The 14,206-nt window shown below is 43.4% G+C and overlaps 1 protein-coding gene and 1 long non-coding RNA gene across 3 annotated transcripts in view; one reads left to right on the forward strand and one right to left on the reverse strand.

The window, feature by feature from the left end:
- The window catches only part of LIMD1 (LIM domain containing 1), a 42,834-nt gene that overhangs the window by 15,486 nt on the left and 13,142 nt on the right, over positions 1-14,206 (reverse strand). For both annotated transcript variants that reach the window (XM_083705811.1, XM_083705810.1), the window contains one exon: positions 2,155-2,256. In XM_083705811.1, coding sequence (XP_083561937.1) covers positions 2,155-2,256 — 102 coding nt within the window. The remainder of the gene's footprint in view (positions 1-2,154; positions 2,257-14,206) is intronic.
- Positions 12,728-14,131, forward strand: LOC310828522. Its single transcript, XR_014556998.1, has 2 exons — positions 12,728-13,117; positions 13,484-14,131. It is a non-coding gene; the product is annotated as an uncharacterized lncRNA (long non-coding RNA).

Here is a 14,206-nt window from a genome sequence, read left to right on the forward strand (position 1 = left end):
CCTAATCAAGATGAGGACATGGGAGCAGTTTAGGTTTAAAAGGGAATCTATGGTATCAGATAATGTCATTCATGCCAACGTGCTCCACTGTCATGCAGAAAGTTCTTCCTGATGTTTAGTCCGAATCTCCTTTCTTGTAACTTGGATCCGTTGGGCAAGTTGTCTGGCCTGGGACATGGCAGTTTCCCAAAGGAGAAGGTCACTAAAAGCAGACAAACCCCTTGGGAAGACAGCTTGTCCACCAGTAGTGGTGTTCATAGGAACATGGGAAGCTGATATGGAGTCAGAACCCTTTTCCCCATCTACACCAGGTGTGACATTTGGGCTCTCCAAATGTTGCTGAACTACAATTCCCATTAGCCCCAAAGGACCTGGTCAACAGTTAGGGATTATGGGGTTTGTAGTTCAGCAACTTATGGCGGGCCAAAGGTTCTCCACATCTGGTCTATACTGCCTAGCAGCTCTCCAGGTTTGAGGAAGGGCTCTCTCCTAGCCGTAGCTGGAGACGCCAGGGTGTCAGGGACCGGACAGAGGAGGAATGGTGGAGACCGCCTCCCCAGCCTGACCCTTCCAGAGAAGAAGACGGCAGTTCGGAATTACAACAGGGGTTTGAGGGAGATCACAGCTCAGAGGCAGATGAGGGGGAAAGCTGGGAAATAATGGGAGAGGAGGAGAAAGAAGCATCGGGTAGGGACAGCTGATGGACACAGCGTCTTTAGAAAGCATTCCAGACCCCCATCTCCCAGCAAGCATTGAAAGTGGGAGAGCAAAGAGCTCAAAGGCAGAGGACACTTCTCAGCACCCGTAGTGATGACACATGAAGGAGAGGGAGATGGTGGAGACTCACTTGGGGCAATGCCATTATTCCAAGAGGTTGCATTCCCAAGCCTCTCTCTGTGAATACTGAATAAAAAACAGTTGGTACTTTTCCTTGTCTTATCTGATTCTCTACCTCTGAGCTACATCCTTCCCCTCCAAAATGCCAGCCATGAGGTGTCTTCTTTGGCACACGTTCGGTTTGCAAGAGGTGTCGAGTTCAACACACCCAGCCGACTCCCCACATCTCACACTGGGACCCTTTGCAAGTTTCAGAGGTTCTCCAGTGGACAAGTTGCTATGAAAAGGTTCCCTGAAAGTAGAAGTCTGAAAAGCCTTCGAAACCGGTGTAAGATGACAAGAGCTTGTGTTTCAACTATTATTGAAGAGATGCTTATATAAGCCTGCAAGGCACGAGTAAATTTAGAGATTTATATAAAACGCATTCCCGGAAACAGTGAAGCATGTATCCTAACTATGAGTACAAGAAAGAATGGAATCCCTATTTTGGGAAGTGAGGTACAAGGTCCTAAGTATATATACTAAAGAGCCAGGTGGCCTTTGCTGCCACTGAATACACACTAACGAACATCCCTCTAAATATAAACAGGTATGACTAAAATAGTTGTCTCAATGGAAAGAGACAGAGACCATGAGAGTGGAACACTCTCTATTTCCAGCAGAACCATAAACGTATTATTATAGGACTCTCTGTAAAATGGTTACTCTTCCATCTATGAAATGGAGGGCAGGGGAAGAGAAAATCTAACCACCAATCTAACATCAGAGAAGCTTATTTCCCAATTCTTGATTGGAGTCCCATCTACCAGCATGAGAAGGAGGTTGTTCACCTGATTTTTCAGCCCACTGGCTGAATATTTTCCTCAGTCCAGCTGCTGAAGATGGTCAACAATGTATTGGCTCTGGCCCCAAAACTGGGGAGAATATGACTGAAGAAGTTGGCTGTCATAATCAAAAAGAAGAGACAAAGATGTGGGAAGACTGGATAGATATTCCAGGAGTTCACCATGCAATTAAAAACCCCTTCCTAATTAAAAGGAGGCAAAGATTGTGCCAGGAATGCAAAAGTGTTGAGGGCCTAGGTCTCCCCACTCCTGCATATCTGCAGAAGTGCACATGTGAAAGAAAAAAATGATGAAGAGTTAAGGGAGCATTTTAGGAGCCTCTGCTAAGTTTTGGAGATCAGCAGATACCTGACTTTGCTGACCTCTGACATCAGGTTTGTGATCATTTTTTTCGCTGCAAGGCACACGTTTTCTGCAAATCTTGTCTCGCCTGTAAACAGAGAAGCTTTCCCTTGATATAACAGATACTTACTACATGCCCCACAGGTAAAGCATCCGTCGTGGTAGAGATTCCCCATGGCCTGGCAAGCTTGGTTTGCGCCATATACACCTTTGTTGCACTTCACGCAGGTTCCTAAAGAAGACACAAACACAGGTCAGATGAAGACTCCATAACACTTAAGTAGTAAACCAAGCATGGGAGAAATAGAGTATACCCACGAGAGGCAGGTGTATATTATGGTTTGGTTTAGAAACCAAGCTGGTGGGAAAACATAGTTCCAAACATAAAAAACATAAGGGTGTTCAATGTACTAGTTTATTTATAAAGGCAGATAGCTGGGAACAAGCAAACATACTTTTAGGAGGTAAAATTGTTTCACTTATCTGAAGCACATTCTGTTCATTTCTATGATCTGTTTACCCTAATAGTGCTCACAGATTTATTTTTTTTAAATTACTGTCTTAGGTAGCTTGATGTGAACAAGTAGAAAGCTGCACCTTTTTTCTTCTTCTTTTTGCCAATTGCCAAAAGAACAACTATAAGGGGATTTTTCTTCCTTCGAAATCACATGTTTATCCTCATTTCAAGGCCACATTAGGAAGCGTTTCATATACCCTGTGGGTATAGGACGGTATATAAATTCAATAAAAATAGATTGATAGACCGGTAGATAGATGACAGACTGACAGACAGACAGACAGATAGTTTCTGTATTCTGGTTTTTGCTTTCACAAATACATATGGTATGTTCTTACCCATTTCCATCAGGAACAGTGTTTTCCCAAACTTGGGTCTCCAGCTGTTTTTGGACTACAAATCCCATCATCCCTAGCTAGCAAGACCAGTGGTCAAGGATGATGGGAACTGTAGTCAGATAAACAGCTGGAAACCGGAGTTTGGGAAACACGGATCTGGAAGGGCGTATTTTGAAAACCCATGGCATTCTAGGGCTTAATTTTAATGTAGCTTGATCACAGACCTCAAAATTCAGAAGTTACTAGTTTCAAAAGGCCGTGTCAAATTGCTCTTCTGGTCAAAGCTAACTGCTCTGACATCAGACTGGTAGGCCCAAATCTGCCAGACCAGATGTGACATCAAAACACTAAGTCAGCAGGAGTAAGGCAGAGAGAACATGGTCAAAGGTAGAAATGGCTCTTCTACGGAGTTTCCAATTAACAGTACTGGTTGAGATGCTTGTACACCTATGGGCAAAACATGCAAAACAACGTAAGCAGTTAAGGTGCTTTGTAGGGGTTTGCTTTGTCAGCAGTGTGGAGAGCTGAAGCAGTTGTGGGAACAGCTTTCAAATCTCTTTTGCAAAAACCGTGGGAATCCGTGGTGTTGCACAATAAGAAGAAGAAAGAACCCTCTGTTAATTTGCTACTCTTGATCAAAGATCCTCTACAGGTGCCACGTGTTGAAAAACGTGTTCTTTTTTAAAAAGGTTTGCATTCAACACCTTTTTTAACACCCGACAAAACTAGCCTCCTCAGTTTACAATGAATATTCTACAGCTAAAAGGTGTGGAGGAAGGAGGGGTTGTGAAAGTATGGTATTTGAATTAAGTCTGTGAAAGGTGCTACCCCTTTTAATAGCACCAGCAGTATTTTGCCCTGAATAAAAGTACTGTCTTTTGCTTCTAAGGCTATGTATGTATATATAGCCGTCATCATCATTCATCACCCTTCATGCAAGCATCACAAGGTAATGTTCGGTAAAAAAAATAGCTTAAAACAGTTCAAAACAACACAAAAACCAGCAGATATGATGAACAAATCAAATCAAAATGACGGAGACCCATTCATCCAACTGGGAAATAGGACTTCAACTGTTTCCACAAAGCACAAATGATGGGTGCCTGTCATATCTCAACAGGAATGCTATTTTACATATATAAAGAATAGTTATGATATTATGATCTTTGGGATAGGATCTTGCCTTCTTAAAACAATAACAGATGGGTATTTGAATTTTCTTGTCTCATGGAGCAAACAGCAGCAAATGGCTTCAGCCCAGTATACCTGAAGGAGCGTCTCCCCCATCGTTCAGCTCCAAAGGCCTTCTGGTGGTTCCCTCCCTGCAAGAAGGGAGTTACAGGGAACCAGGCAGAGGGCCTTCTCGGTAGTGGCACCCGCCCTGTGGAACACCCTCCCATCAGATGTGAAGGAAATAAACAACTATCTGACTTTTAGAAGACATCTGAAGGCAGCCCTGTTTAGGGAAGCTTTTAATATTTGATGAATTATTGTATTTTAATATTTTGCTGGAAACTGCCCAGAGTGGCTGAGGAAACCCAGCCAGATGGGCAGAGTATAAATAATAAATTATATATTATATTATTATTATTATTATTATTATTATTATTATTATTATTATTATTATTATTATTGGAATAGGGGGTGGGGTTAAGCACTCTTCTCCCTTCAACAGATTCCCCCAATCCCTCTCCCCCCACCGGCAGCTAGTATTAAACCTTTAAGGCACATACAGACCCAACCAACGATTTCTCTGTGTCGCATCTGCTGGCTCACTCAAATGTTTATCCAGATGAGCATTTTGCAAAGATCATTTTAGCAGAAAACTTAAGAACGCACACTTTAAAATGTTTAACATGCCTTCTTAATTTTTTAGACTTAACTGCTTGAGCCTAGCAACAAAATGTAAGTATTATTAGTCTCTGTGTGCTGGCGGCCACTCCCACCTAATCTCATGGAATTCTATTTAGGAAATATTTTTTTTGAAACACAGTGGTACCTTGGTTCTTGAACTTAATTTGTTCCAGGAGTCCGTTCGACTCTTGAAACGTTCGAAAACCAAGGCGCGGCTTCCGATTGGCTGCAAGAGCTTCTTGCACTCAAGCGGAAGCAGCGACGGACATTCAGCTTCCGAAAAACGTCCGCAAACCGGAACACTCACTTCCGGGTTTGCGGCGTTTGGGAGTCGATTTGTTCGTCACCTAAGCCATTTGGGAATCAAGGTATGACTGTATAGGCAGCAACAAAGAGCACACATAATGGCACAACAAGGTCACTAAAGGAAGGAAGAAACTCACAGATTATGATGGTTAGTGGGCGGAGGGGCAGATGCGTGGAGTTGTCCTAACAACAGCAGTATTGCTAGAGTTACCTGGGTGGGGCTTGGCATGGTGGCAGCAAGATCGGGGCTGTATGGACCCAATGGCATGAGGACCAGATGGGCACCCCCAGCGCATCACCAGAGCCCCATCCTTGTTGCTGCTTTTCAGCAGTCCTGTTGCTCTTGGGAGGGTGATTCTGGACCCACTGGGATCAATGTCCAAGATTATATTGCTTAGACAGTGATAAGAGAGATGCTTCCTTTCTGGAGTGGCTTGTGCAACCACAAAGAAACTGACAATCAGTTGTGACTTGCAATACTGTAGTTTACTCTATATCCAAAGGTAAAGGTAAAGGGACCCCTGACCATTAGGTCCAGTCGCGGACGACTCTGGGGTTGCGGCCATCATCTCACTTTACTGGCTGAGGGAGCCGGCATTCGTCTGTAGACAGTTTTCCCAGGTCATCTGGCCGTCCCACCGGACCAGTACCTATTTATCTACTTGCACTTGACATGCTTTCGAACTGCTAGGATGGCAGGAGCAGGGACCGAGCAATGGGAGCTCACCCCGTCGCGGGGATTCGAATCGCCAACCTTCTGATCGGCAAGCCCTAGGCTCTGTGGTTGAGACCACAGCGCCACCCACATCCCTACTCTGTATCCAAGCACTTGCTAAAATAACCAAACGGTAAGATCATTTCCAGTGCTGATACTGTGTTTATTATGCAAAGTTTACATTGTAAAGGGTTGTGTACGTGAACACCAACAGCACAGTCCTATGCATGGCTGTTCATGGCGTCAACTGTGCTCAGTGGGACTTGCTTCCAGGTAAAAGTGCATAGGATCGCAGTGGCACACAGTATTGCAGTACACAATAGATCTAGGAGGGCATCTGCCTTCGTTTAATTAATTTTGCTGTTGTATAAAATCTCCTTCTCTGAACAAGATCTGTTCAAATCCACATGTGTTGTTGTTGATACTCCCTTGTTATCGTTTGGCTTTTTCCAAAAGAACATATTGTCGTGATTTTTCTTTTTCATTATTGGTCATTAATTGCAAAAAAAGGGGCAAATGCAATTATGGAAAACACCCTTATTATTGAGCCTAGATACTGTAGCGGAAGTTACTATCACCTTTACAATCCCACTGCTTTGTTTACTTCGTTCCAATGAACTCCATATGAGCCACTGAAAACACTCATTTGGAGAATTTTATGCACATTATAATGAAATTAACGAATATGACCATGTTAGGGCCATTAAGTTCAACAGGTCTACTCTGAGCAAAACTTGGCTAAATAACTCCAGAAGATATTCAAGCTTAACTCACCGATGGTTATTTCATGCTACCGCTATGGGGAAACATACAGGCACCTACAAAATTGTTCCAGTTACAGATAGGTAGCCGTGTTGGTCTGCCATAGTCAAAACAAAAAAAAAAATTCCTTCCAGTAGCACCTTAAAGACCAACTAAGTCAGTTCTTGGTATGAGCTTTCGTGTGCATGCACACTTAAGCTCATACCAAGAACTGACTTAGTTGGTCTTTAAGGTGCTACTGGAAGGAATTTTTTTTTTTTGTTTTGACTACAAAATTGTGTTACACACAATGCGATCGAGAGAATTTTAACTATACCTCTTCAACTGTGAAGTGTGAAAACCCCATTCAGTGGACCAGAATGTGGTCTAAACCCCCCCTTAAATCCATATCAACAAGAAGGAGAGAATTCACTCTGAAACTCATCTATAGGTGGTACCTAACACCAAGGAAATTAGCACTAATACTCCCAGGAACCTCACCAAAATGCTGGAGAGGGTCACCTTCAAGGCACATACATACAAATGTGGTGGGAGTGCCTCAAAATCCAACTATTTTGGACAACAGCCATACAAGAAATATGCAAAATAACTAAGCAAGTGTTAGAAATCATCCCAGAACTGGCTCTACGAAACATCTTCCACGACAACAATACCCATTTACACCACAATGAACTCATAACCCACCTACTTTCAGCAGCCAGAAACACCATAGCCAGACACTGGAGAGACCTGTCAGGAGTAAGCATGGACCAATGGTACCAAATAGTATGGGAAACAGCCCTACTAGAAAAAATAACCAATAAACTGAAACTGACACGGGGACAAATAGAAGAAGACACCTTCACACCGGTATGGCTCCCCTTTATCACATATACAGCCCAACAAGACAACGACAAGAATCCACCATCAGCATACGAATCAATATGGCTAACCTGATTCAAAAACACCCACCCACGCCACTCACACATAAAAACAAAGTTTGCCACAGCCAATCACAACCACACCCTAGGCCAACCTCAATTTCTCTCACCACCAAAGGAACACAAGCGAATAGCAAAGAGAACCCGCACAAACAACGCTGACACAAAACCCCACACATACATTAAGCAAATTAGGAACATCGCCTCCCGACCCCACCCCCACTCACCTTTCCCCCCCTCTCCCCCCTTTTTCTTCCTAATGTAACCCTAATTTCTCAACAAATGAAACTGACCAATGGAAAATGTAACTTGAAAAAAGAGACATTGTGCATACCTTTGTAAACCAAGAGAACTTTAATAAAAATATTTTTTAAAATACACAAAAAACACTGTGAAGTGTGAATATGAGGAACAGGCTTTTGGAAACATGTGCACCATTACAGGCCACACTCATCAGAGAGCAGGGATTGGCTGTGGTTTCCAATGAGTGTGTTGCTATGTAATATATGAAAAACTCAAGATTTTTATCATGCACATGTTGATGCATCAAAACAATAAAACAAAGTAAGAGCTGCTTCCAAGTTTTTTTTTTTTTAATTGCTAGTACTTTTCCAAATCATAATGCATAATGACTTATTGGAAGGCAGATGTGGGTATCAAAGAAAACCTAGGGACTCCTCTGTTTACTCATCTGTTTCTCACAAGTGACTTGGGAGAACATCCCAAGACTTGAAATCATAATCTGGGGAGTGGCAATAAGATTCCTCTAGAGAGGCAGCTAATTTAAATCATGATTTACTTCTCTCCAGCACTGGATATTTCTCAATAAATCAGCTACTGGGAAGAGTACCAAGTCCACAGCTCTTCCCTTTCCCAGACTATTTCTTGAAATGAAGTTTCAATATGACTCAGTATCCCATGCCAGATTGGTTTCCTGCAGTAATTTCCAGATCGAAGAACAGATGTTTTCTGCTGGTGGCAACGCAGAGAATTAGGGTGGGCTCGATTCTCAGGGCCGTTTACTAAAAGGACACAGGCCCAGCATTCATATGATGTGTTGAGCTGAACAGCAAGAGCCTTTAGCATCTTGTGACTGCAGAAGATGTTGTCACAAGACAGCACATTTGCTTTATTTTCCTTCCACCACCCAAAAATGGACACACACCAAATTCCACTCTTCTGCTAAGTGCCTGCACACTGCTTTCACTTTACCATTGCAGTTGTTTCTCTCCTTCTTGTGTGTTACACTGGAAACAGACTTAATGGAACCAGTAATAAGTTCTTTGTTTGATAAGGATTCTGGAGGTAAATACAGTGGTACCTCGGGTTAAGAACTTAATTCACTCTGGAGGTCTGCTCTTAACCTGAAACTGTTCTTAACTTGAGGTACCACTTTAGCTAATGGGGCCTCCTGCCGCCGCCGCCGCCGCACAATTTCTGTTCTCATCCTGAAGCAAAGTTCTTAACCCGAGGTACTAGTTCTGGGTTAGCAGAGTCTGTAACCTGAAGCGTCTGTAACCTGAAGCGTCTGTAACCCGAGGTACCACTGTAAGTCCATTAAGGAAGAAAAAAAATATGCCAAATCCCACTGGGCTGTCATCATGGCTCCCTTGGGATGTTCAGGATTTCCACTGTGCCAGATTTATCATCAATCCGTTCCTAGGTAAAGGTATCCCTAACCATTAGGTCCAGTCGTGACCGACTCTGGGGTTGCAGCGCTCATCTCTCTTTATTGGCCGAGGAAGACGGCGTACAGCTTCCAGGTCATGTGGCCAGCATCACTAAGCCGCTTCTGGCGAACCAGAGCAGCGCACGGAAACGCAGTTTACCTTCCTGCCGGAGTGGTACATATTTATATACTTGCACTTTTGACGTGCTTTCGAACTGCTAGGTTGCCAGAAGCAGGGACTGAGCAACGGGAGCTCACCCTGTCGCAGGGATTCGAACTGCCGACCTTCTGATCGGCAAGTCCTAGGCTCTGTGGTTTAACCCACAGCGCCACCTGCGTCCCATCCGTTCCTAAGAAGTACCAAAATCTGGGGCACTTTGCAGTGGTATATTTAATTGCATATTGTTCTTGAACAACTACAATTACAGTCTAGTCACATGTGCAGGTTACATTCCAAAAGCAGCACGTATATGCAAAAATTGCATATAACCAAAATTACCTTTCTTTTTACCTGGCAGCTAGGGGAAAGCCCCTGTGTTTCTGCTACCTCCCCTGCTCTCCATATGCGAGCAATCAAGAGACCAGAGGAGAAAGGAGGCAGGCAGAGAGAGTCATAGGCAGAAGACTAGGATACAGCTGCAGCCAAGAGTGTATACCTGAATTACTGAAAGTTAAATGTGCGTGTGATGCAACTCGACTGTATCGCTTGTTACGAGGGTTTTCAAATTAAATGGTTAAGCGGCAGACAGAAGACAGCTATGTATTCTGTCGTACACTAGAGTCCACCCCTCAATTTCTCCAATAAAGAGTAGGGGGGAAACCAGCGATCTCACCATTGTTTACATCAGCCAAGTGAAAGAAGGCCGACCAAGATTTGAGGAGGCAGCCGTGCCGTGCAATCTCAGGATTAGTAGCGTGCAGGAAATCTGCTCTTGTGAAATACGCAGATCAATCATGCAACTTGGAATATGGCCTGAAAGAACTACTTCAAGCTGAGAGCAACATTTATTTTTTATGTACTGTAAGAGTCAAATTATTGTATCTTTTACAGTAGACAATATATCATCCTTTGCAACCAAACGGGAAAGAAAAGAAAAGAAAAATAGCATCTCTGTGTAGAACAGGCTTTAATTCTACTAGCGCTCCTTAATTCTACTATAGCATTCTCCTATATACCCTATTCTTTCCCATTTTTATATGCTTCTTCTCAGAATCTAAGCTTTATGATGAGCAACCTGACTTTCTCTATACTCTTGCTTGCATTTCTTTGTCCATTGCAGCTTCCTGCCACCAGAATACCCTCTCACCCAACACCTGATTTTCCTACAATCAAGCGTGTCCTTTGACATGTGTTTACTTTGACTTTTCTTCAAATTTGACTCTTCTTCCACCTTATCTTTCCTTTACTTCTCAACGTGCCTTGTCCTTGATTAGACTGTAAGCCTACAGGCAGGACTATTTATTTTTAGATGCTTACAGCATCAAGTATGATTAGGCACTTCATAAAACAACATGAAGACCAGCTTCTGAGTAAAGATGCTTGAGGAATTTAATTTATGTGCATTTTGAAGCAGTGGCCTCACCCACACCTCCCAGACTAATATGCAGATTGGAATATAATTATTCTTCAGATTTTGTCTGCATCAGAAATTTGTGATACAGTTCTCGGTGAGTACCAAAATGCATTTTTAAATGTGCATTTCAGGACAAAAATACATCTTTAAATACAAATATCTGAAAGCCTTTTTAAAAATGCAGATAAATGTGGAAATAAAATTAATATATGCAAAATTGTCATGGACTGTAAATAAGCTGATCTACCCATCTCTAGTTTTGTCCCACCACAGCGACAAAGTGAAAGTGCATGCCATATTTTGCAATTCCATTAGATGCATACAGCTTTGTCCAAACACCGTGTGCCTGTTTTATCTGAAAACAAATTTATTCTGATAACAGAAATAAGGCTCGCTAGGGCTGTGAATAGCACTACCAGTGAGGGAGCGACGCAGGTGGCACTGTGGTCTAAACCACTGAGCGTCTTGGGCTTGCCAATCAGAAAGTTGGCAGTTTGAATCCCCACGATGGGGTGAGCTCCCGTTGTGCGGTCCCTGCTCCTGCCAACCTAGCATTTCGAAAGCACGTCAAAGTGCAAGTAGATAAATAGGTACCGCTCCGGTGGGAAAGTAAACAGCATTTCCGTGTACTGCTCTGGTTTCGCCAGAAGCGGCTTAGTCATGCTGGCCACATGACCCGGAAAAACTGTCTGCGGACAAACGCCGTCTCCCTCGACCTGTAAAGCGAGATGAACACCGCAATCCCAGAGTCATCTGCAACTGGACTTAACTGTCACGGGTCCTTTACCTTTTACCGGGGGCGGAGGGCGACTATCTGCTACTTTTATCAAAACAATGCAATATAATGGAGTCATTAAAACTGGTGTCACAAGATTATGAAGGCAACCATCAAACGGGGAATTTTACCCAGAAAGGTTACAGTGATTTTTCTTAAATGCAGAAGTAGTGCTTCAGAGGCCTCGGGGGATACTGTCAACTTCAACAACAAAGCCCACACCATTCTCCAGAGAAAATACCTGAGACTGAAAACCCCCATCTGCACTATTTACTGGATTTACTGGATGGCTCAGTTGGTTAGAGTATGATGCAGATGACACCATGCTTGCAGGCATATTCCTGCCTTGCAGGGGCCTAGACTAGATGACCCTCAGGATCCCTATCCAACTCTACAGTTATATATAACCGATTCCTTGATTTAAAGCAGTATTGCACCGTTTCAAACTGCCACGGCTTTCCCTCAAAGCATGCTGGGAAGTGTATTTTGTTTAAGGATGCTGAGAGATTCCCATTTCCCTCACAGAGCTACTTCCCCTCTGGAAACTGTAGCCCTGTGAAGGGGAATATGGGGCTCCTAACAAGCCTTGGCTTTTTCAGACCCATCATCCAGGAAACCAAACAAGCAAATGACAGTGCTCTTCAAAAGGACAGCAAAAGGCGGCATGTCAGGTTTTGAGACAATTCCTTGTCTTGTGCCTAACCTTAGAGCTCTGCTTTGAACTCCCGAAGCATGTAATCTGCAACTTGATCTATCCTTAAACTGTGTACAGTGGTACCTCGGGGTTAAGAACTTAATTCATTCTGGAGGTCCGTTCCTAACCTGAAACTGTTCTTAACCTGAGGTACCACTTTAGCTAATGGGGCCTCCCACTGCCGCGTGATTTCTGTTCTCATCCTGAAGCAAAGTTCTTAAACTGGGGTACTATTTCTGGGTTAGCGGAGTCTGTAACCTGAAGCGTCTGTAACCTGAAGCATCTGTAACCCGAGGTACCACTGTAGTGATTAAAGTCACTGGGAATACTTGATCTGGGAGGTTGAATACCCTGTATTCACATGTGGGAGCCAGGGCAGGTATTGGTTGGCATGTCCACCAGCTGCATCTTGGCCCTTACTCTACTTAAGTGATAACACAAATGCCTTTAATCGTAGCCAATGACATCCTGCCAATTTAAATTCCTGCACAAGATAGATATGGTCAGCAATATTAGACATGCTCTCCCCTTCCCATCTACTGTCTGCTGTCCTGTCTCTCTGGCCAATTCAGCACAGATGATGCCTTGTCTACTGCAATGCTGCCTCATACATTAAGCATGTGAGAGTGAAAATACCTTCCTCGCTGCCTCACATAGTCAGAGCATCTCTGCAAAAGTGACTGAGCACCAAAAGAATGTTGGCATGGTATATTAATTCAGCAGCAAATCTTCTTCTTAACCACCAAGCTGTTTCCATTCACACAACTCAACCCCCCCCCCAGAACCTCTGCTCCTATGTCAGAGTTATTTAAATCTCAGAAGCCAAATGTAGGTGAGGCTATTTAAACATGAGCAGCAGCATGAGTAGCAATGATGTATTCTCTATTAGACTGCATAATGAGTTCAAGCTAGCTTCTAAAGCAGTTATCTAGCATAAACACCCTGCTTTCAACTATTCTGTGCCTATAGGTAAAGGTAAAGGGACCCCTGACCATTAGGTCCAGTCGTGACCAACTCTGGGGTTGTGGTGCTCATCTCACTTTATTGGCCGAGGGAGCCGGTGTACAGCTTCCGGGTCATGTGGCCAGCATGACTAAGCTGCTTCTGGTGAACCAGAGCAGCGCACGGAAACACCGTTTACCTTCCCGTTGGAGAAGGTATTATTTATCTACTTGCACTTTGACGTGCTTTTGAACTGCTAGGTTGGCAGGAGCAGGGACCGAGCAACGGGAGCTCACCCCGTCGCGGGGATTCGAACCGCCGACCTTCTGACCGGCAAGTCATAGGCTCTGTGGTTTAACCCACAGCACCACCCACGTCCCTACATCCCTATAGCTGACAGCAAACCCTGCCTAACCTCAATCCTTTTTCATTTCACACCTGTTCTGTTGAACAAAACACAATAGGCTTAATTGTAATTATGGTTAAAATTACTTTTGATACAAGTTGGCTATTTATAAATCGTTGTCTCACCATGAAAATTAAGTTTGTGGGCCCTCTTTCTTTTTAATTAACCCCCATCATATATAGACAGGAGAATAATCCTTTGTAATGCAGAGATTAAAAAAAATAAATTAAAGACTGAACCTATTCGTTTCTGAAGGGCAACCATTTCTAAAACGACTAAATGGATTAAAGCATAGTCATCATGAGCCACACAGTGAGCTCACAAATTCATAATGCAACGAAGAACAACTTTTTTCATACAACACCAGACTTCTTCATCTTTTCAGGGCGTCAGTGCAACCGTTTCTCTACATTAATGCCTTTGGTCAGGAACTCACAATGGGCTCTTTTCAACTAACCCTTGCATGGATTTCTCATCATCCACAGACCACACCTCATTCTCATGAGGAATGCACACTTCCCAACCTGTCTGCACCAAAAATAAACTGCACCCTGCTTGTAGAGGGTTGCAGCAACACAAGGCCTCAGAGTTTGTGCTGACCACAGTTGAGCTGCCAACAGCAGGAGCAATGTTTTTTTTTAAAAAAAATAAAAACAAGTTCAATGAAATCCTGCTCTTGAGCACGTTTAAATTTGAGACTGGCTCAGAGC

Source organism: Podarcis gaigeae, assembly GCF_964106915.1.
Source record: "Podarcis gaigeae genome assembly, chromosome: 12".
NCBI lineage: Eukaryota > Metazoa > Chordata > Lepidosauria > Squamata > Lacertidae > Podarcis > Podarcis gaigeae.